Source organism: Acipenser ruthenus, chromosome 37 (genome assembly GCF_902713425.1).
Source record: "Acipenser ruthenus chromosome 37, fAciRut3.2 maternal haplotype, whole genome shotgun sequence".
NCBI lineage: Eukaryota > Metazoa > Chordata > Actinopteri > Acipenseriformes > Acipenseridae > Acipenser > Acipenser ruthenus.
In genome coordinates, this window is record NC_081225.1 from 10164622 (window position 1) to 10187143 (window position 22522).

Here is a 22522-nt window from a genome sequence, read left to right on the forward strand (position 1 = left end):
AACAACCAAACGAGCAAGATGGGCTGAATGGCCTCCTCCCGTTTGTAAACTTTCTTATGTTCTTATGTCATATTTTCCCTGCACGTCAAGCCTGTATTTTTCTCCATAGGATTATGATGGAGCCAGACCCTGCAGTGTGTTCTCTCTCTCTCTCTCTCACACACAGTTAATTGTTCTCTGCTCCTAAAAAGTTAAATTTCTTGTAAAAAAAGTGTATAGTTAAACTTGAAATCTCCAACTGTTTAACAGCTGAAAAGAATGAAAAAAAAGGTTCATTAAAAAGCACATTATTGGTTCAAATAAGGGTTTAGTTAAGTTATTGTGAGCTCAGTTGGAACAAAAGCCAGGAGACACAGGAGTCCCGCGGACCGGATTTGAGAAGGTTAAAGAATAATCCATTTTTAAAATCCTTCGTAGTAATTGAAAAGGTGCTTCAGTTAATAAAGACAAAACAGGCCGCAGGGTTTTACAAATGAGGATTTCAAGGTTTATTGAACATGTGCCTCAAGATTGTTCACACACTCAGTACTGGAAATAAAACTCCCAACTAGCCTCATGAAGATTAACTAATTAAAAAAGAAGCCTTTAGAAACATGTTTTTCTTTTTATACATAGCTTGTTGGATAAATGCATTTAAAAAGAAAAAAAAGTAAATAACCATCCCGTTTATGAACTGTGGTAAACTTTACAGAAAAAAAAATAATAATAATAATTGGAGTTGGTGATCAAATATTGACCAATAATAAAAAACTTCCTTTCAGTAACTTTTTTTTTTTTTTTTTTTAATTTTTGTCCTTTAATAACTAATAATGTAAAAAGCAATATACAGCATTTAAAAACAAAACAAAAAACACACATTTATTTACTTCTCTTTTTTTTTTTTTTTTTTTTTTTAGTCGGCTGATTTGGTTACCAAGGACAGCGGCTGGGACTGGAGCAATGCATGATGGGAATGGAGGGCGGCCTGATGAAAGGAAGTGGGAGGAGTCAACATGGCGTGTTGGAGTGAGCTGAAGGGGATTGGCCGGGACAGGATATGCGGAGATTGGCTGCCCGGAGAGCCAATTGACAGCGAGAGGCCGGGTTGGGCGGAGGAAGGGGAGGGGCCTCGGGGCTTGCTGGACAGTGAGAAGTGGGGGTGGGGGTGGTGCGCCCGACCCTCTGGTTTGGTGGTCAGGGACAGCGGCTGTGCCTGCTCCGAGTGCGTGGCCGCTGGGGCAGCAGGGGAGGCCAGGGCCACGGAGGGAGTGGCCGGAGAGTCCAGCATACTGCCGTGGGACGAGGCCGGGCTGTCGCACATCTTGTCAGGAGGCATGTACTGCGTGCAAGGCTTCTTGTTCCGCGAGGAGAATTGATCTGAAGGGATAAAAGATTTTAAATACGTAAGAGAGACAGTCTTGCAGTACATCTGAAAAAAAAAAAAAACTGACGTTCGCAGGAGTTAATTCAACATTTAAAACACTGGTGTCTTAAGAGAAAGTGAAACCAACTTTCAGCAGAGTTTATTATGAAGAATATCACACTGGTCTGCACAGGTCTCCATTTGAACTGTACTTCCAGGTAAACGATGCCAGACATACCTGTCAGTCAATGCTAGCACTGAATCTCATAGGCTGCGTGTGTGCAAACAGAGAGAGAGAGAGGAGAGGAGAGGAGAGGAGGGGAGAGACAGTTAGTAGATCATTAGTAAATGAGAGTACTGGACAGCAAAAATCAAAACATTAGGGGAGGAAGGACACTGCAAAGAGGGAAAGCAAGCTGTGAAAATCTACTGAAGTAACCCCAAAGCGACTTTCTGGGGCCTCTGTTGAAGCAACTACAACGCAAGTCATTTCAAGAGGCTGCTTGAAATGGTCTCTATGCGAGCTTCAAAAGTTTCTCTGTGTTTCTTGTACTCCTCGATCGGGGTCATTTTTAAACAAATATTTGCCATGCAAGAAAAATAAGAGAGACTGGTGGGGAATACATTATAGACGTGGTTTGGAAGGGAGATGGGTCGCTGCAGTGTGAATAGATACATTGCAGGCGTGGTTTGGAAGGGAGATGGGTCGCTGCAGTGTGAATAGATACATTGCAGGCGTGGTTTGGAAGGGGAGACGTGGGTCGCTGCAGTGTGAATAGATACATTGCAGGCGTGGTTTGGAAGGGAGATGGGTCGCTGCAGTGTGAATAGATACATTGCAGGCGTGGTTTGGAAGGGAGATGGGTCGCTGCAGTGTGAATAGATACATTGCAGGCGTGGTTTGGAAGGGAGATGGGTCGCTGCAGTGTGAATAGATACATTGCAGGCGTGGTTTGGAAGGGGAGAGGTGGGTCGCTGCAGTGTGAATAGATTCATTGCAGGCGTGGTTTGGAAGGGGAGACGTGGGTCGCTGCAGTGTGAATAGATACATTGCAGGCGTGGTTTGGAAGGGGAGACGTGGGTCGCTGCAGTGTGAACACAGGCCTACCTTCCAACTCTCCATCCGGCTGCTGTTTTTCCCTCTTCCTCTTTTTCCTTTTGCCCTGCACGGAGAGAGAAGCACAAAAGATAAAAAAAAAGAGTCAGCACAGGAGAATACAGACCAATAACAAGGACATGGCGCAGCGGTTTCCACACCACGCTATTTTGACATGCAAGCGGTTGGCGGAGCGAATACTCACGTAGTTATCTCGCGCTGACCACCCGGGGTAGAGCTGCGAGTGGAGCTGCCGTTCTTTGCGCGCCAGTTCGTAGTACTTGGCTTGCTCTTCTCGCGTCAGGGAGTGCCACTGAGATAAAAACAGACACAGGCGAAGGGTCAGGACTGGGGCTCTCCTTTCACCCCTCCCTATTCCCCACACCCCCAACCTCTGGTTTTACTTAGAATGGTTTATTTCTGGAGCAGCACACAAAGTGCTTTCTTCCCCTCGATCTGTTAAATAGGACAGGGAAGCAGCCGGGACTATGAAAACACTATTATATTTTACTGCGGGAGTTTTTTGGCCCCCTTGCTTTTGAATCTCGTTTCATTTCACAGAGCTCTTTCTCGTACTCTCCCCCATCTCTTACCCGTCGGCCCAGTATCTGATTGATGGCTGCGCTCTCCTTCAGTGTGCACTCCGCCACCACCTTGGCCCTCATCTCCTTCATGTAGAGCATGAAAGCGTTGAGTGGTTTCTTCACATGTGGTTTCTTTTCCTCCTCTTTCTTTACAGGCGCGGGAGACTTCCTGCGAGAGACAGTGAACAATCCCAGATCAGAGAGAGGGAAGCTGAAATAAAAATCAGGAACGCGAAAACCACAAGTCTGTGAAACCCAGCTCCTCGTGCTATGGAGAAAAGTTCTGCAGCACCCTATAGAAACAGCAACCATCAAGTCTAATGAGCCCTGCTGAATAAATGTTACTTTAATATATATTATATAAAATCAATCCTAAAATTCTAGGTGATACAAAACCTGTATATTCTAATTGCTTTCTTTTCATGCCCTATGCAGCAACGCCTTTACAAATGTCATTATAATTTTTTTATTTTTTTTAAATCATAAAAAACACACGATTGCCCCAGTGCAGAGAGTCATTGAGAGGTCCCAGGTGCACAGAACGCGCTGTCAATAGCAGCCCTTCGGTACACAGTGCTGGATCCCGCCCCAGCTCGCTAGCTCTGCTCCGGGGTCAGGGTGTACTCACGAGTGCATGGAGGGGCTGAGGTGGCCCTGGTTGGGCTCCTGCTTGATGGCGGGCGAGACGATGGCGGGGTGAGGGATGCCCGTCTGGTGAAGGCTGTGTGGGTGATGGGACACCATGTGGGGGGAGAAGCGACTGGACACCAAACTGCGGAGGAGAGAGAGAGAGAGCGAGAGAGAGAGAGAGAGATAAGAAACAGGAATTGGAGAGATGCCCTCGCTAAATAACCCAGGACAAAACTGGAAACAAATCTAGAACAATCTGCAATGCTTGGAGCACAGGAGGCAGGAATTAGCTAAAAAAACAAAACATTCAGTTCATTATTTTCTCCATCTAATCTGTTTTCTTGTGGAAAGGTTCCAGGCATCTCTGCAATCTGGTCTGACCAACATGCGATTAATATTTCAGGGACTCTGCTTCAGAACCCTGTGTGCTCTCCGCCACGCGTGGAATTATAATAACCAGCAGCACGGCTTTCAATAAAACGAATAGGCCAGGTCCCAACCCATCTCACACAGGCAGAGACAGACCCACGGACATGACCAAGTTAAAAAATAAAACATGCAAAAAGGTGCAGTTATCGGCAGTTAGGGCTTTTTAAATGATTTGTTTTGAAGCTGGGGGGAGAGCAGGCTGACAGACTGGTGGAGGGAGTCCTACAGGACACGGGGAACGCTTTTTTGCAGTTCAGAGAAAAAAAAGAGAAGAGAGAACAGAACTGCCAGCCTCTCTTCCCTTCCCGGGGATGTTTCATGTTTCTCCTTCTTGTTTTAGAAATACACTAGAATTAATGTGTGTGTGTGTACGTGCGTGCGATTGCGCGTCTAGGACAGGACAGCCTGTTCTGTCAACAGCTTTGCGATGCATATCAAATTCATAACCTCAAATCTAAACCCCCACATAAGCAAGTGTACGGAAAGGAAGATTTAAGGAAGAAATGTGCACAACCACTTTATTAACTTAACCCCCCAAAAAGCAGCCCCCCCCCCAGCTCCGATACTCACCTCGACATGGACGCGTTCATTGCAAGAGCTGGGTAGGGGTGTCTGAATCCCCCCGGAGGTATTGAGTACATGGGCTGGCCCTGCCTGAAAAAGACCAGGAGAACCACAGTGAGACAAACTGGAATGAATCTAGACAACATTCCTACTGCACAGCAGAGCGCCAATCCAGCAAAAATCGCTGGCAGACGCTGAAATCAGAAAACCAGAAACACACTTTAAAATGTATTTATTTATTTTAAAACAAAAGAAACTTCTTGAAGGATATTGCGAGAGACACTTGTTGAGAAGTTTGATCTACCAGACTGTCATTTAGCATTACGCAAGGAATAAATAAAAACGAGTGGGCAGGAAGAAAGGGCGTCTCCAGGGGTTTATCCCGCCTGGGACTGGCTGTGGCTGCAGGCACAGCCTCGGGCCGATAGAGTCCCCAGGGGACTGGAGGAGAGCCACCCCCTGCACAGGCTGTCACTCAGGCAGGACCGCAGAGGCTTCGGCTGCTTTACTGAGCTTTCCTTTTAGACTTACACCCCCCCCCCCCCCAAATGAATTGCGACAACATGTTTACTGCTGCAGTGCTGACAAGAGGCCTGCCAAAAAGGGCACAAGCACATTTCTCAATGCTAGAAAAAAACACACCCATTACAGGGCTAACCAAATCGAAATGTGAAATGCAGAACACCCTGGACATTTCATAAGGTAGCACATTTAAAACTTCAAAAAAAAAAAAAAAAAGTATTTCTGTATTCGTCTGGATCGTTGTATTACTTCAATGCATCGCTATGCACTGCGAGCGGTTTGGACTTTGCAATAGGGTTGAAGCATGTTCTGGACAGGGGGGAAGGAAGGAAGGAAGGAAGGAAGGAAGGAAGGAAGGAAGGAAGGAAGGAAGGTAGGTTTCCTTACTGGGGTACCAGCCACCCCAGAGGGTGTGGGATCTGCCCCACAGCGCCGGGAGACAGCGGGTAGTAGGGCGAGAGTTCTGAGGGGTGGGGTGTCCTTGGGATACCTGCAGAGGGCCAAAAAAAAAAAAAAGACAGAACAGGTTAGCCCTGACTACACAGACAGACAGAGACGTGCACACACACACACAGACACACACAGACACACACAGACACACACAGACACACACACACACACACAGACAGACGGAAACAGAGGCACACACATTAGTCCAATGGTCTGTCTGTATTTCCAAAGCATAAGGCTGTACAAAAGCAACTTGACAATTTCACTTAAAAATAAGTTGCTGTAGAGCAATGCTGCTTTGCAGGTAGCAACGGAAGACCGCGGCGACGCGGATGGCATAGAGGTGGCTGTCAAAAGCACGCCTGCAGGTGCCCAGCTTTGATCCACACCCGCTTGGCCTCATTCTCTACTGGAGAACGCCATGAAGGGATTGCGATGCCTGTGACTCTGCTTTGAGGAAAGCCCCAGCAGTATTTACTTCCTGTGGGACGCTGGGTGCCACCCATGCCATTGCCTTCAGCTGCTACCCACACAGCAGCACTGCAGCCTTTAAACCCACCCCTACATGTGAACAGATCTTTCATGAACGTGGAAGAAGTGGGTAACAAAGCGGGCACCATAAAAGGAGCGTTCCTTGCTGAGCCAGCCCAGAGAGCCAGCGGGCAGGTGCTGCTCCATCCAGCCTCCAGTCTCACCTGTCTTTGGGTCGATCTCTGGAGAGAGGTGTGGAGGGGGGGTGCCCGGGGAGAAGTGTTCGTTGCTGTAGGTGATGAGGGGGGTCAGGGGGTGCATGTGGTGGGGATGCTGCACCACCGGGACCTTGTTCGACTGCAGGAAGAGAAAACGAGAAAGAAAAGAGACAAAACGAAAAAAATCAGCGTCAACGACGGGACAACAAGGAAGTTCAGTTTTAAATGAAATAAATAAGGAATGTCAGCATCCAGCAAACTCTAAAAAGAACAAAAGAATACAAAATAAAACATGCTTTTCTAAAAAGAGTGTTTCAGGTAAAACATCCAGTATAATTCTTCGTCAGGGCTTCATAAAAAAAAAAAAACACAACACCAGAATACTTAAACTTTGTTCTATTTTCAAGTCTGCCGGGTACAGGAAACTGAAGTTGTTTTTTTTTTTTTATTATTTCTTTACCCACTACTTAAATAAAGAAAGGAGACGCCCCTGTACAAACACAGTCCCAAAACCACAATGACTTTTCAGTTATTTGTAGTAAACAACACTGGAGTGTGTGGGAGCCGCGCATGATGCAATCTGGAGAGAGACCAAGGAACAGTGGAGATGTGGGGCGGGCTGCCAAGAGCAGCACAGGTCATTACAAGAGAGAGAGACAGAGAAAGAGAGAGACACAGAGTGAGACTAAGAGAGAGAGGAGAGAGAGTGAGAGAGAGAGAGAGGAGAGAGAGACAGAGGAGAAAGAGAATGTGAGACAGAGGAGGGAGTGTAGGTGAGAGGAGTGTGCGACAGAGAGGATAGAGTGTGAGAGACAGAGAGGAGAGAGAAAGAGAGAGAGCGAGAGAGAGAGAGAATCAAGCCCATCAGAAAACAGATGTTTAAAAAAACACTGGCCGTCATCCAAAACTAACACGCAATAATAGAGCTAAATTCAGAAATATTAAAAGAATATTAAAACTTGAGGTTTCTAAGAAACACCGGGCACTTTCCGAGAAACTAAATACCTGCAGGGGCCAAATCAACACGGATTATAAAAACCAGGTCACGACTGGAGAACGTTACTTAAACTGCAGGACGTTGTCGACTCTCTAACGGTCTAGAAAAACATGAACACAGCCCATCATCTCTGCTCTGGGACCGACTGAACCAAGAATCTCCTGAAGGGAAGGAAAGCTAAGGGTTAATAGCACCGCTCAGCCCGAGTTTCCAGGAGTATATCAGAATGCTAGCAGAGCCCCTGGATGAGAGGTGCTTGTGCAGATAACAGTAATAGCCAGCGTCTCGCTTTTCATTACACACAGTGCAAGCAGGGCAGTGGTTTCCCGTTGTCAGAGCTCTGAATAGGGCGCTTGTTCAGGCTGGGACGTCACATGGGAGCTGAGCTGGAGAATGGAGGCTTGTTCCTTAAAAAAAAGAGCGAGAGCTCTTTAAAAAAATATTTTGAGGCAGTGGCTTCTTGTTTATCCATGGGCCGTTCCACAGAAACACGCTTTATAAAAAAAAAAAAAATTGAGACGTCTAGTTCACATGTAATCATTTGATTCAAATTGATTATTGCATTTTATTTTTACATAAAGAAATTAAAAGGGTTTCAATAACGACAGCATGGTTCAGGGATCGGACATCTGCTTGCAACAGTGCTCTCCTTTCTTGTTGTTTTATGGAGTTTGAAATGATGGATGAGACGCATGTAAAAACATGCAATATTTAAGAGGAGTCGTCGACGTGAACCAGGAGAGCAGAGGAGCACTGTTCAGCGTGCAGAGAGAGACAGAGAGAGAGCGAGAGAGCGGAGAGACAGCGAGAGAGAGAGAGAGAGAGAGAGAGAGAAGAGAGACAGAGAGAGAGGAGATAGAGAGAGGAGAGCGAGGAGAGAGAAGAGATAGAGAGGAGAGCGAGAAGAGAGAAGAGATAGAGAGAGGAGAGCGAGAGCGAGAAGAAAGGAGAGATAGAGAGAGGAGAGCGAGAGCGAGGAGAGAGAAGAGATAGAGAGAGGAGAGCGAGAAGAGATCGAGAGAGGGAGGAGAGAGAGAGAGACAGAGACAGAGCGAGAGCGAGAGGAGAGAGAGCGACACACACACCAGAGTGTCCGTGAAGCAGATCATGGAAATTAATCTGCCTCTTTGTGCCCCTGAGCGCTCCCATTGTCTGTAGGAGAGCTTAAGGGAAAGGAAGAAAAAAAAAAATACAGGAGTTGTTGCTTCAGCTTGAGCTAATGAGTGTACCTCGTTTAAATAATAAAGATAGAAATCCCACAACCCCCGAGGGCCCAGGAATGGGAGTTTGTTTCTCAGATTCAAACCAATCCAGAAAAAGACCTGCGAACAAAAGTAGACAGCGGTTCTGCAGATGTGTTCGCTGATCTGCAGGCTGGAGATCTGCGTTTATTATCAGGACCAGTTTACGCATTCCTTTTGGAGGGTGCTCAACGATTCCACTGTATTGCTTATTAAATGGGAATTCTGTTTTAAGCTTGGCACTGAATTTGACTTTCAAAATCATGCGAAGCTGGATCAATCAAATAACTACAAAATTTGAAAAGTATCTTATGCAGATGAAGTAAAAATTCCAGCAATTAGAATTTAAAGTCTATCATTCATATGGATCCAGTTACATGAACACGCCCCCACCTTAACCCATGACGTGCCACTGTCCACGTTTGAGAACAGGCTAGGTCATTATTAACCAATATTTACCGGTTATTTCAATGTTCTCTTAAACTACTGTAATGTAACTTTAGTCTAATTTTGTTAACCGCACATGTAGTCTAAATGTAACTCGATTCTGTTTTTATTACGCCTCAATATAAAATAAGAAACCGAACCCTAAAAATGAAACATTTCTTGGGATGATAACGCCGACGACGCGTCGAGCTTCATAGCTCCGGAGTGAAATTTCACTGCTCTGATTCCAGGCGCGTCTAACTTGACTGTCCTCAAAACAAGACGCAGCAGTTTGTAGCCAAAACAAAAGCATTTCAATATTGATTTGGAATGTATCAAATGACAAAATACAGCTTCGGACCCCCCCCTCACCACCCCCCCCCCCAGAGAAAATGAATTTGGTATTTTAATGGGTTAAAATAAATCATATATATATATATATATATATATATATATATATATATATATATATATATATATAACCTAATTTGATCAGTGATTGCATATCCTACTATATGTAGGTTATCATTAGTATTTAATAAAAACCACATATTACCCTGAGAAATAACCCCAGCTATTTTTGCAATGGTTTTACTTTGTCGGCCATTTATCAGATACATAGCCCAGTATCTGGGTGTTATGTGTTTGGCCACCACTAAGTGGCAGCACTGAGCCCCCCCCCCCCCCCCCCCCCATATGGAGTGCAGGGCAGAGAGGCTGGAATCAGAGCAGTAACAAAAGGTGTCAGAAACTCGCTACAGACTCCACAGCTGGACACATCTGTGCAACAGCAGCGAGCCGTCACAAAGCCAGATCCGACACGGAGCAGATTAGCGAGAAGATCGCGTTACAGCAAAACACAAAGTTCACCAGCGCCAAGAGACGGATTCCAACATGTCTTTTGGGAATGCACCAAAACAAAGAAATCGGGCTCCAGTACTCCCGTTACGCTGCCAAACACAAACTCGGATGCGTTTTCAGAGCAGGAATTAAAAAAAACCAAAAAAATAGGGAGACCTGCTTGCCCCCGTACCTGCACTGCATAACAAAAAAAAAAAAAAAATGGTCTTCTGAAGTTTGTGATCAAATATTAGATGCAATTTCAAGAGTGAATGCGCCTTTTCTTCATGGGTTAAAATCAGCGAAAGCAAAAGATTGGATTTGATCAGTGATTGTGTATCTTAGTATGCATAGGTCATCAGAGATATTGCAATAAATATATCCACCCTACATCATAATATTATTATTATTATTATTATTATTATTAATAATAATACATGTAGCTAATACATGTTGAATCATAGCATTACGATGAATGAATATCTTCTGCATACAGTATAGTTAACATTTTTTACTCTATTCAACAAAAAGACCCTCCAAGATGAACTAACGAGACAGCTAGATGGCTTCAGGGCGGATTCACAGACCCTGATTAACTGTAATGCTGACACTAGGCAGTCCTAGATTAGTGTTAATCCAGGTCTGTGGACTCTTCGGTGAGCGTCTTGCACTGAAACAATAAACTCAAATGGGCCCAGATAAACACATTGCTAGATTAGATTACTCTCTGCTGTTTTCAGCAGACGTATCTCTCCTTGACTACTGGAGAGGTACGCAGTTGTGAGTGGAGTATTCTTCCCTAGTCCTGTGCAGTGTACCGGTCTTCAGTGTTGAATGACTGAAGCTTCAAAATGTGGCCGTACCCAGAAAATGTGGCAGATTTATAGCAAGCAAGGAGTTGATAACCTAAATACGAGATCTGGCATTGCAGGGGGTGGTGGCGGGGGGTGGGCGTTTTCAAAATTCATCAAATCATCATTTAACGCAGGGCCAGGCAGCTATGCAGTAGAACATTGTGTGGAATTCTTAAACAGATGAAACGACTTATATCCTAAATCTCATCCGTTCCACTGCAAAACAAAGATCATAATTCATCCAAAATGACCCCCCTCCCTAATAAAAAAAAAGGACAAGCCGGTACCCCCCCCCCCCCCTCGACACCCCGAGCTAAGCAGGACTAATCGGGTATGGGACGCCCTCGCACAGGTGGGCCCAAGAAATCCCTGGGAAAACTCAACACTGGGAGTCTTCTTTCTCTCCACAGGCAGCTAAAAATAAATCCCAGTGATGTCACCCCAAAGAACTTCCCCGACCCAGAGGGAATGAAGGAACCGGGGTGTTGCCAACGCTAAATAGTTTAGTGCTTTAAAAGAGAATTATCAGGCAGGCACCCACGCAATCTCGCGGCCACTCTCGTTTCTATTGGCAGGTTTCCCCCTCTCGCTGCCTGATGGACTTAACCCTGCACTGCTGTCCCTAACAGCCTTGTGGGACCAAACTTCACCCCTCAGTAGGCTACAAGATTACAGGGCAGCAGTGTGGAGTAGTGGTTAGGGCTCTGGACTCTTGACCGGAGGGTTGTGGGTTCAATCCCAGGTGGGGGGACACTGCTGCTGTACCCTTGAGCAAGGTACTTTACCTAGATTGCTCCAGTAAAAACCCAACTGTATAAATGGGTAATTGTATGTAAAAATAATGTGGTATCTTGTAACAATTGTAAGTCGCCCTGGATAAGGGCGTCTGCTAAGAAATATAATAAATAATGGTGTGGAACGTCACAGTATGAATAGAGAAAAAAATATTTAATATACAAATAAAATTAGACTGACACTTTACAGCTGTGGCCAAAAGTTTTGCATCACCTACAATTTTAGGATTTAGACATCAAACAAAATAAATAGTTATCCTGCATTCAAAGAGAAAAAGTATGTGATATCGCAAAAGTCTACCGGAAGCCATAACAGTAGTACAGTATTTCATGTTGGATTTAGAAATTTAACTTTTTTTTTTTTTTTTTTTTAAATGAGTTTTTTGCAAAGTACATATATATATTTTAAAAAGCGGTGTGTAATTCAATATGTTAACGTAACATTATTCAGCAGGTTTCATTCGACTTTATGAAGCCAAATGAGTTTATTCTTAAGGGTGAGGCAAAACATTTGGCCAGAGCTGTTCCCTTACTGCCATGAAACACCCAAGGCTAACGTCTGACATAATGATCTGACAATGGTGAAGAAACACCCTTCATAGCTCTTGAGAGAGTTTGGCCAGACTCCTCTCAGCTGTAAGCTACTCTGGGCAGCTCCAGGTACGGAATGGATCTAAACAAAATTTTAAAAAAAAACCTAAAACATGAAGCCTGTGGAGTCAGTGAAATGCAGCGATGAGTAACTCGAGCCTCAGCACTAGAGAGTCTGTGCATATTTCACAAAGTCACTCCCTCTGCAGAACAAATAAAGCTTGGAATCTGGTTCCTTGCGAAAAATCAACAGAGCCGTGTGTGCCTTCGATTACCTCAACACGCCTGTCAATCAAGCCCTTGGGCTCTGTCAATCAACGGGCTGGAAGCCAGCTCACCTGCTGGAAAGCGTGCAATAGAAGCGAACGGTCAAGGATAACCGCTACTCAGCTTTTCCCAGGGCGGTATTAATGTAGGCAAGAACAAAAAAAAAAAAATCTGCTGATCCCCGGATCCATTTTGTGTTTTTCCTTATGTATTTTTTCTTTGTAGTGCAGAATTCATTAGCAATCTGGGCAGTGATAGACAGGACAGTCTCTCCCCCGCTTTCCCACAATGCATCACCTGCTGGCGTGCAGTCTTTGATGTATTATTAAAAGGTGCCGGCCCCTTGGCGGGAGTGTTCAGATGGAGTCTGACAGCACGGAGAGCCGAGCGAATCCAGCGGAATGCTAACCAGGGCTCTGCCTCTGGAATACCGGAGCGGCTGCCTCTATTCACACACAGCCCTGCTGGGACCAATCCTGAGGTCTGGGTCGATCTTGTTCAACACCCATTCAGAGGAGAAGAAATGAAAAAGCAGCAGGCCTCCACACTTAATTTTTTTCTTTACAGATCACCTGAAGACTTTATTAAACCGTCTGTTTTCATCGCATGCATCTCAGAGCGGGGTTAAGAGGAACGAAGCTGCTTGGACAAACATCCCCGTTTATTCGGTTTACGTTTGCAACTGATCCCAAGTATTTCCTCTCCTTTTCAAACTGTCCTTCCGGTGAGATGTTTAAAACCGCTTGTGTTGCCGAATCTGTAGCACGACTAGGAATGGTTCTGAATAAATATTTTTAAAATAAAACATACAAGATCAAATTTGCCTTCCACTTATCGCTGTGGATAAACGCCACGGCTAATATTTGCCATGCTTATTTGACAGCGATTACGCACAACTTGGGAACACCACGACTGACTCCACTCCTACTCTCTCATTCTCGGAGCTCAGTCCAAGAACAAACTCTCCCTCTCCCGCTCTCTCTCGCTCTCTCTCGCTCTCTCTCGCTCTCTCTGCAGTCTTGGCACTCGCTTTACCAGAACCCAGACCTTCTGCCAAACAAAACGTGCCCTAGGAAGCAAATTCCAGAACTTCCTGTCTGCTGGACCGCATCACTTCTTGAGACTACCCCACCCCACCCCTCCTCCTCCTCCTCCTCCTCCTCCTCAATGGGTAGACAGAGCAGAGTTGTGTGGGCGGGCAGAGGGCAATTAGAGAATAAAAGGGATATTGTGTTTGAGCTGGAACCCAATCAACAAACACAGGCAGGGAATGCATGCAATCTCAGAGAGAGAGAGAGAGGAGAGAGAGAGAGAGAGAGAGAGAGATGCAGCCCATTTGAAAACAATAACAAATAAGGTCAGAAGAATTATTTCTCATTATTATTTATTTCTTAGCAGACGCCCTTATCCAGGGCGACTTACAATTGTTACAAGATATCACATTATTTTTTACATACAATTACCCATTTATACAGTTGGGTTTTTACTGGAGCAATCTAGGTAAAGTACCTTGCTCAAGGGTACAGCAGCAGTGTCCCCCCACCTGGGATTGAACCCACGTCCCTCCGGTCAAGAGTCCATTATAAAAAAAAAGTTTTTTTATAAAGTTTCTGATCAAGTATTAGGACGGAATTTCAGGAGTGAACGTTCCTTTTCTTATTGGGTTAAATCATTGGGAGCAACAAATTGCATTTGATCAGTGAATGTGTATTCTAGTATGTGGAAGTGAGCGATATCTTACATGAATAATAATAATAATAATAATAATAATAATAATAATAATAATAAAAGTTGAGTAGCTAATACTCAATCATTGCATTACGATGAATGAATAATCTATTCTGTGGAGAGACACAAACTGTAGTACTATGTGTAAGTTAGGGTGTAGCAGATGCTCTGCAGAGTGGGAATCACAGACTAGGTGAACATGTGCTGTCAGACGTCATGAAGTACCCCTGAATAGCAGCACTTCAAACTCCTGTATAAGGAGGCTCTTTATACTGTGGAACCACTTACATGCTGGCACGGTCACGGCTCCCGTTTGCCCCATAATGCCATTCCCATATAAAAGGTAAAACACACAAGGAGCGCTGTGTGGGAATTCTCGCGCCTGACGACAGCATTTTCAAGGGGTAAACGTCAATAGATCTATCAATTCCCAACACTTTCCTCACAAACTGAACCACCGTCAACACTGTGCCCATTGTCTCTCCTCCAACACCACACTGATGACTACAGAGACTGGGCACATGAAGAAAGCAAGGGGCTGTGATCTTACAGGAGTTGTATTTTTTGAGGCTTTCTGTACAACGACTGTCGCGGGTCTTAATGTCAATCTGCGGGTCCGATGATGGATTATAATCCAGATATATTCTTATGATAGCCTGGATTTTATTCTAGCTCAAAAATCAATACATTTTCTTCAATCGAGAATGTCATTTATTGACACACTCCCCTCGAGATTTCATTTCAAGTCAGAAAGCAAAACAGACGGATTGCTGTTGTGCCAAAAAGCTGTTACAGAACTAGCTACAAGCAAAAATGTGAAGTTTGAGCAGTAAATTAAGCCAGGCACAGCCAAAGGCAATCGCAGGTTCCCAGGCCAGTTTTGAAGCAGGCTGTGGAAATGTTTTTTTTTTTGGGGGGGGGGGGGGGGGGGGGGGGGGGGTAGCGATTCTCCGAGCTGATCTCTGGGCAGGGGAACCCCAGGGGACTGCTTGAGCCGACTAATGGGTTTCCAGGCCGCAGCGAGCGACAGGCCCTTGCACTATACCTCTGCAACACAAACAAACAGCGACTGGGGAAAGTAAATTCCTCCTCTCTGCTCCAGCGATAAAACAGCTTAAAAAATGTCCACTTAATAAAAAAAAAAAATAAAAAAAAAAAAAAACAACACTCTTCCGTCAAGCAGCCCTGACAGGCCCCTGGGGGAAGAAACTCAACACCCGCTCGGCAGCCTCAGGCAACAGGACCCCAATTAAAAATCCAGACCCAGGCTTCACCCTGGTTACGGGCCTACTGACAAGTTATGAGGGATTGTCATGAAGAAAAAAAAAAAAGAAAATACTTGACTCTGTACCACTAGGCCACACTGCCTCCTTCCTAGTTTCTCAGCTCTAGCCACGCTGCTTTCACCCCTCCCAGTGCCTCGGCTAGAATTACTGAACCAGTTTTAAAAAGGGGTGGTCTGAGCTGGTCTGGAAACTGAGAATGGAATCCAGCCCTGGTGAAGCACTCCCTAAGCCAGCCAATTCGCCCGCTCCCCCTCTCCCCGATTCCACTCAGGAAGCAGAGAAGGAGTCGGATAATTAGAGACTCAGACGTCCGACGACGGAGGGATTTGGTGGCTGGGAGCTGGGGGTCAACGTCTGACCCGTGTCATCTAAACAAGTGGCTCTGGTTACAGTGCTGCACTGGGAACTCCTCTCCAACCACCCAGTCCCTCAGCTCCCACCATTAAGCCACACTGCTCAACTCCCAGTCCCTCAGCCCCAACCACTAGGTCACAGTGCTTCCGTCCCAGTCCCTCTCCTCCAACCACTTAGCCACCCAACGTTAAATCACTACACAACAATGCCTCCCAGCAAACTGAAAGCAGGCACTGCTTTGCTGAATAACAGCATTTACAGTAACTATGGTCCGCTTCATTCCCAATGTCCTTATCTCCCACAATGTGAGCGCATGCGTTTCGTAATGCGGTACAATGAGTAAATACAAAATTAGCAAGCATCTTCAGCAGCCTGTCTGATTCAAACATTGCCGAGAAGACACAGAGAATATGGAAACATCAGTCAAAAGCACAGATCCTGCAGCAGGGAGAATGCAGTAGAGGCTCCTCAGCACGCACAGTAACACACCAAGATATTAACCTCCCATTTCCATGAGCAAACAGAACACACAAATTGGCACAATATTGGCTGGCAGCATTGCCAGTCCTCTGCAGAACTAATAGGGAGCTGGAAGCCCTAGGGCAGGGATCAGAATCTTGGTAAAAAAAAAAAGTGAAAAATTCCAAGTGGAAATGGAGGAGGAAAGAAAATGCATTGAAGTAAATAAGCGTGCAGTGAAGATGCAGGGCTGGTGTACTCACTAAGTGTCCAGGCGTCGATGCCCTAGAGTCCTTCAGTCCACCCGATCCGGGAACATCGAGGAGCGGCCATTTCATCTGCAGGTACTGCGGGGAAGGAAACGGGCAAACGAAGGAAAAAAAAAAAAACAATGGAATGAACAACGAGAACTGAAAATGATTTAAAATCAATTAAAAAGACCGATCTAACAAAACATGAACAGCTCTTAGAGCAGGGATGATTTTAAAAACGTGTTTTAAAAGCAAGTGTAAAAGAAACAAAAAGAGGAATAAAAAAAAAAAAACACTAGCAAGACATTTCTTAATACTAGAACCGTCTTGATTCTGCGATTCTGTATTGAACGAGCTTCAAAACAGTCCAGTGTGCCATGAATACAGCAAGGTCTATGGGAATATCAGAACAGAGTGGGCTTTTTAAAATGAACAGTGAACTCCATGCCTAGATCACTGAGCACTAAAAAACTGCAGCACATCAGACTTTTAATGAAAATATAGCCCCCCACCCCCACAACCCCACGACCCAAAAACCCAAATGGCTTGCATGTCCCGGCACTCCGCTATCAATCTGGAACGAGCTTGTGAAACAATGGGAATGGTGTGTGTGTGTGTGTGTGTGTGTGTGTGTGTGTGTGACAGGCAGCAGCAGGGACTGTGAAATCGGTGTGTGTCGGGGAATGTGGCACCACGGGACCACAGCTGTGCGCTGCAATCCCGCCAATGAGACAGGGGGGCCTCTAAAAACAGCTGGGAGGAAGTCCCAGCATGCACCAGGGGGATGGGGACGGGGGGAGGCAGCAAGACAACCAATGGGATCCAGGCGAGATGGACAGACAACCGATCCACCTTCTGGAGTGCCTGTATAATTTCCCCAGGTTTAAAAGCCATCACAAAAATGTTCGATCACTTGCCTAGGACCTAAACTCAAAAGGGCTCAATTGAAAAAGGGGGGGGGGGGGGGGGGTTGTTTTTAAGGTTGCACGCACTCTCTCGACTAAACACACATCTTTAAATGCCTCAAGATTAAAAGTAAGGGCTCAGAGTGCAAAGCGACACGCAGAAACGTCCCAGGCAAATGCACAAGGCCAGTTTAACAGTGTGATCAGTGTTATTATTGGAAGACTTAACCTGTGTGCAAGCATGTCCGTTTACTGAGAGACGGGTCTTTGTTTAACCTCCAAGAAAAAAAAAAAACACATCCTGGATTACCTGATGTAACCTCAGGCAAGGTGTAATTGCGCAAGAACAAGTTTGATATCTAGTTTTCCAAAAGACATCAGATTTGAACAAGGTAAGAGAGGCTAACATGTTGGCTTCTTCTGTGTCCTTAATAAACTGCAAAGGGTCAGCTATTGTTTTGAGCCCATGTTTTTGCAGCATAGGAAGGAAAGTCAAGCTAAACAATAAAAACGGTGTGAACCGAGAACAAAAGCGCTTTGGTTTGAAGTAGCATTTGCTTGCAGGCGTTATGAGACAACAAAACAAACAGCACAGGGTCAGAGAGTTAACTTTGAGGGGGTGTGCACGTCTGTTTTCATTCCTCCGTTTATCACAAGGAAGGAAGTTTGGAGAGGGCCCTGGGTTAAAAATGGAAAAGACATTACAGCCGAGAAAATTAAAAAAAAAAAAAAAAAAAAAAAAAAACACGTCTGAGTAGACTGTTTCCTGACAGCTGCGACTGAATCTGTAAAATGAGGCCCACGACCAAAATGACTCCAATTTGCGTGCCTCAACTCCAACCAGTAAGCCACGCATCCCTCCTCCCAGTCCCTCAGCTCAAACCACTAAGCCACTGGCTTCCCCAATAACAAAATGAGCCACACTGCTTTCCCCAGTCCCTCAGCTTTGCAGAATTATTTGACAAACTATTTCAACATGTATGCATTGAGACTTCTGGTTGAGCAATTTGTCAGAATTACATTTCTTTAGGTATTAAAACACAATCGAACTCTTATAGTATTGGACCACTCGGTTTTAACTACTAGACTACTTCTTCGAAAAAAAGACACACAGGGCAGTAAGACACACATACACTGAATCAGTGTCCCGAGGGTAAAGGGAGGAACCTGCCCAGTAAAAATCTACAGACTAGAATCAGGTCAGTCAAATTGCTGCCCTGGATTAAAATACAGTCCGCAGTCCGTAAACTCTGAGAAACTGCAAGAACATGCTGCAGAATAAAAAACACAGAGACAGACAGACAGACAGACAGACAGACAGACAGACAGAGGAGAGAGAGAGAGAAGGAACTATTCTCTACTTCACCCAGAGCAAGAAAGGAGAGCAGCCAAAATAAACAGCCTGGGGGTCTGAGGGAAGAGGGTGGGGGGGGGGGGGGGGCTCTCTAATACTTGCAACAGATGCTTTTTAATATGATGCATGCAAACTAGACATTCCACAAAACAACTACAGCTGTGGCCAAAAGTTTTGCATCACCCTCTATATAGAATTAAGTCGAATGAATGCTGCTGAATAGTGTTACGTTTTGCATATTGGATTACACACCGCTTTGGAGTTTTTCCATATATTTAATGAAAAACTGACAAACGGGGGGGGGGGAACTAACTTGAAATACTGTACCACTCAATGACCCAGAAAGCTTATCTGAACCGGTCTGGTCCAGTGGTTAAAGAAAAGGGCTTGTAACCAGGAAATCCCCAGTTCAAATCCCACCTCAGCCACTGACTCATTGTGTGACCCTGAGCAAGTCACTTAACCTCCTTGTGCTCCGTCTTTCGGGTGAGATGTAGTTGTAAGTGACTCTGCAGCTGATGCATAGTTCACACACCCTAGTCTCTGTAAGTCGCCTTGGATAAAGGCGTCTGCTAAATAAACAAATAATTAATTAATCAATCAATCGTGACTGGAAGCGATGTCTTCAGTTCAGCACACAACGTTATATTCTTAACGTTTACTCCAGGTGGGTGTCGGGTCCGCTCCCCGTCACAAAAGGTTCTAGGTCGGAAATTTAGTCATTCAGTTTATTAAGTTTCTTTCAGGATTTTTAAAAGGCTGCACTCCCCCATGCACTCTCAAACTGCAACGATATTATGCACCCCAAGCTGCACAGCATTACCCCTGCAATTCACATTCAAATCATCCTTAGCTGTGATGAAATTGCTTCATTTTAAAAGCACACTAAATAGGTGATTAAGACTGGCATTGGTTTAACGAGGCAGAAACTACATAAAAAGACTTTATAAAAATGAACCTGGATCAGTCTGAACAATGGGTCTGCAGGGTCTTTGGCACAGGGAAGCCAATGGTATTGATTCCTAGCTTCTAATCCCCTTTCATTCATTTATTTATGTATGTATTCTTTTCAGAGTATTTACCCCTGAAACCACAGCAAACCAATTCAATGCGGAGGGAAGGGTCATGGCAGTGAATTCCAGTGAACCAGAAAACGACAGGAACTAGCTGACATCATCGCCAATTCTGCCAATCAGACGATGGTACTGGCAGCCCTGAGCCTGCCCCCCTCTTCCCTAGTATTTGCACTGCCCCCCCCCCCCCCCCCATATTACCCGGCAAATGGCCCACACAGCTGGGTGTAGAAGTTGGCCTCCATTGTCCTTCACCACACCAACAGCTCCGAAAACAATGGGCACCAGGCCCCTGCATTACAACCCCCAGAGATTTAACTGTTCTGGACCCAAGCACACATTATGCAAGCAATTAGCACCTCGGATTAATTTTGCTGGAGATAAGACTCTAGGCTTTCAGGCAAAGACAATGCAATCATCTCCCACCAACCCAAAGTCTATTCAAACTCATTGGCTCCTGGTATGCTGTAAACCAAGGGCAATTAAAAAAAAAAGGCACAATTGCTAGGCAAACAATACTTTTAATTGGGCTAATTAGCAGTTAATTGGGTGTTTGTATGGCACCGCAGGCTGCACGCTTGTCTCCTGGCCGGTGGACCTGCTCCATTTGCCCAAATGATCTTCCATTGAGACTGCCAACAAAGAATTGAAACAAATGTAATGGTAATGGTTTCAGAGTGTAATTAAACGCTCACACTGCAGTGTGCAAACATATTGGAACACCTCAAAATTTGTCATTTATATCCTTTATATACCCGCCTGCATGAAAACCTCTGGGTGGGAGAATTTCAATTTCCGCTCACCAGTCAGCGATTTAGAAACTACAGTATGTCAAAATGTTAGACAGCTTTGTGCTTTAAATCAGGCATCTTAAACAGCTTATAAAAAAGTCATGCATTTTACCACTGTCACTAGTTTGCCTCTTCGGACAATTTTCAGTTCCAGCGGTTTGATTTTCATACGAGCAAAAAATCAAAACTACAGAAGCAGTGGGGTGTTCTTGCAGCCAACTCGGTTCAAGACCATTTCACTGCCAACAGAGACAGAAATCATGGACACAGACGTTTTCATGTCATGCACGTTCTCTGCAGAGGAGTACAGCTTCACAGAAACTAGCAGGGCTAGCAAACCCATTCCACTCTCCAGGACAGACTGCTGGAATCACACCTGGTGCAGGTGAACGCACTCTATAACCCTGGCTGCACACGGCAAGATAAATCAGAGTTCTTTCACACTGGGGCTCCAGCGGCACTTTAATTAAGCAATAGAAATGATGCACAACTACCAATGGTCATAATGCAATCCACAACTCGGTTACAGCTCCCGTAGCAGTGTGGAGTAGTGGTTAGGGCTCTGGACTCTTGACCGGTGGGTCGTGGGTTCAATCCCAGGTGGGGGGACACTGCTGCTGTACCCTTGACCAAGGTACTTTATCTAGATTGCTCCAGTAAAAACCCAACTGTATAAATGGGTAATTGTATGTAAAAATAATGCAATATCTTGTAACAATTGTAAGTCGCCCTCGATAAGGATGTCTGCTAAGAAATAAATAATAATAATAATAATAATAATAATAATAATAATAATATTAATATTACGCTGGTCAGTAATATATTTTAAGTGCCCACTAATGCATGAGGAGGTGAATTAAGAGGCTGCGACGGGCTTAACCCCGCGCTGGCCGCACTATTGTGACCCAGCCGTTTGCCCTCCGCTCCTACACACAGCCAGCAACAAGTGGGTCAAAGGGCAGCCATCTAGAATGCTGGGGTTTCCACGGCAACGTGGCCCATTTAGGCCAGGCATACAGGCCTCTTCATATCCACTTTCATACAAAAGAGCTATTAGCAAAGAGCGAGACACACACACACACACACAGGGAGGGAGGGAGGGCGGGTGGGCGGTCTGAAGGGGCTGCTTTTTAGAAGCACGCTGTTAAAATCCTTCTTGAGCTCTCTCAAAAAAAAAAAACAAAAAAAAAAAATTTGAAGGCTATGCACTCCACAATGAAACAGCCAATGTGAACCAAACGACTGGGAAAGAACATTTCTCAGGGCTCCCAATCCCATAGAGGCCAGAGTCTGGGGGGCGAGGAGGGTGGGGGGGGTTCTGCCACATTTCTGCAGGTTTATTAGTGAAAAGGAGTAAAAGGTATAAAGGTCTGTTCACCTCGAGTCTTCTCCCCTCACAAAGTGTTTGAGACGGTAACTGTGCAGAGCATGTCTACAGCAGCTGAAATCCCCTTTTCACTGTTATTTTACAATGCTTTTGAAATACTACAGTAGTCTGTTTTTGTAAAGGCTTCAATAGCATCAATGAATGAGCTGCTCACACACAAAGACAAAAGCCCTTTTCGCTACCAAATGCCGTAATATTTTTGTATGGTTAAGTGTTGGCTTTTTTTTAAACTATTTTATTTCTGGACAAATAAAAAAAAAAAAAAAAGATCCAAGACAGAACAGAAAATCAGCAACAGCACTAAAAATCAATGAAACTGATTCAATCACTTCCTTGTGAAACACGCTGGGAGAGAAAGAGCGTCTTGTTTTCAATACTGGGGTTACAATTCACACTGTGACAATGCAGTCTCTGCAATCCTCGCTCTATTACTGGAACTAGCAGCCCTTGCTCTATTTATAAAACTGAATGCTTATTATTAAATTCAAATAACCTAGCCTGTATTACACAGTGAAGGCTTTACCCACGTTTCCAGATTATCCCCAAAAACGCTTATTTACAGCTACGGCCAGAAAGTTTAGCATCGCCTAGAACTTTGGAGACATAACAAAAAATAAA

At 44.8% G+C, this 22522-nt stretch overlaps 1 protein-coding gene across 4 annotated transcripts in view; it reads right to left on the reverse strand.

The window, feature by feature from the left end:
• Positions 1–464: 464 nt before the first annotated feature.
• The window catches only part of LOC117962397 (transcription factor 7-like 1-A), a 37567-nt gene continuing 15509 nt past the window's right edge, over positions 465–22522 (reverse strand). The window contains exons 4-12 of one of the 4 annotated variants that reach the window (XM_059008455.1): positions 16407–16490; positions 6235–6445; positions 5555–5657; positions 4652–4735; positions 3651–3794; positions 3032–3233; positions 2644–2751; positions 2451–2505; positions 465–1356 (exon numbers count right to left, since the gene is read on the reverse strand). In XM_059008455.1, the coding sequence (XP_058864438.1) occupies positions 893–1356; positions 2451–2505; positions 2644–2751; positions 3032–3233; positions 3651–3794; positions 4652–4735; positions 5555–5657; positions 6235–6445; positions 16407–16490 (1455 nt within the window). In that variant the 3' untranslated portion in view covers positions 465–892. The remainder of the gene's footprint in view (positions 1357–2450; positions 2506–2643; positions 2752–3031; positions 3234–3650; positions 3795–4651; positions 4736–5554; positions 5658–6234; positions 6446–16406; positions 16491–22522) is intronic. The other 3 variants (XM_059008457.1, XM_059008456.1, XM_059008458.1) reach the window with 3 other exon arrangements.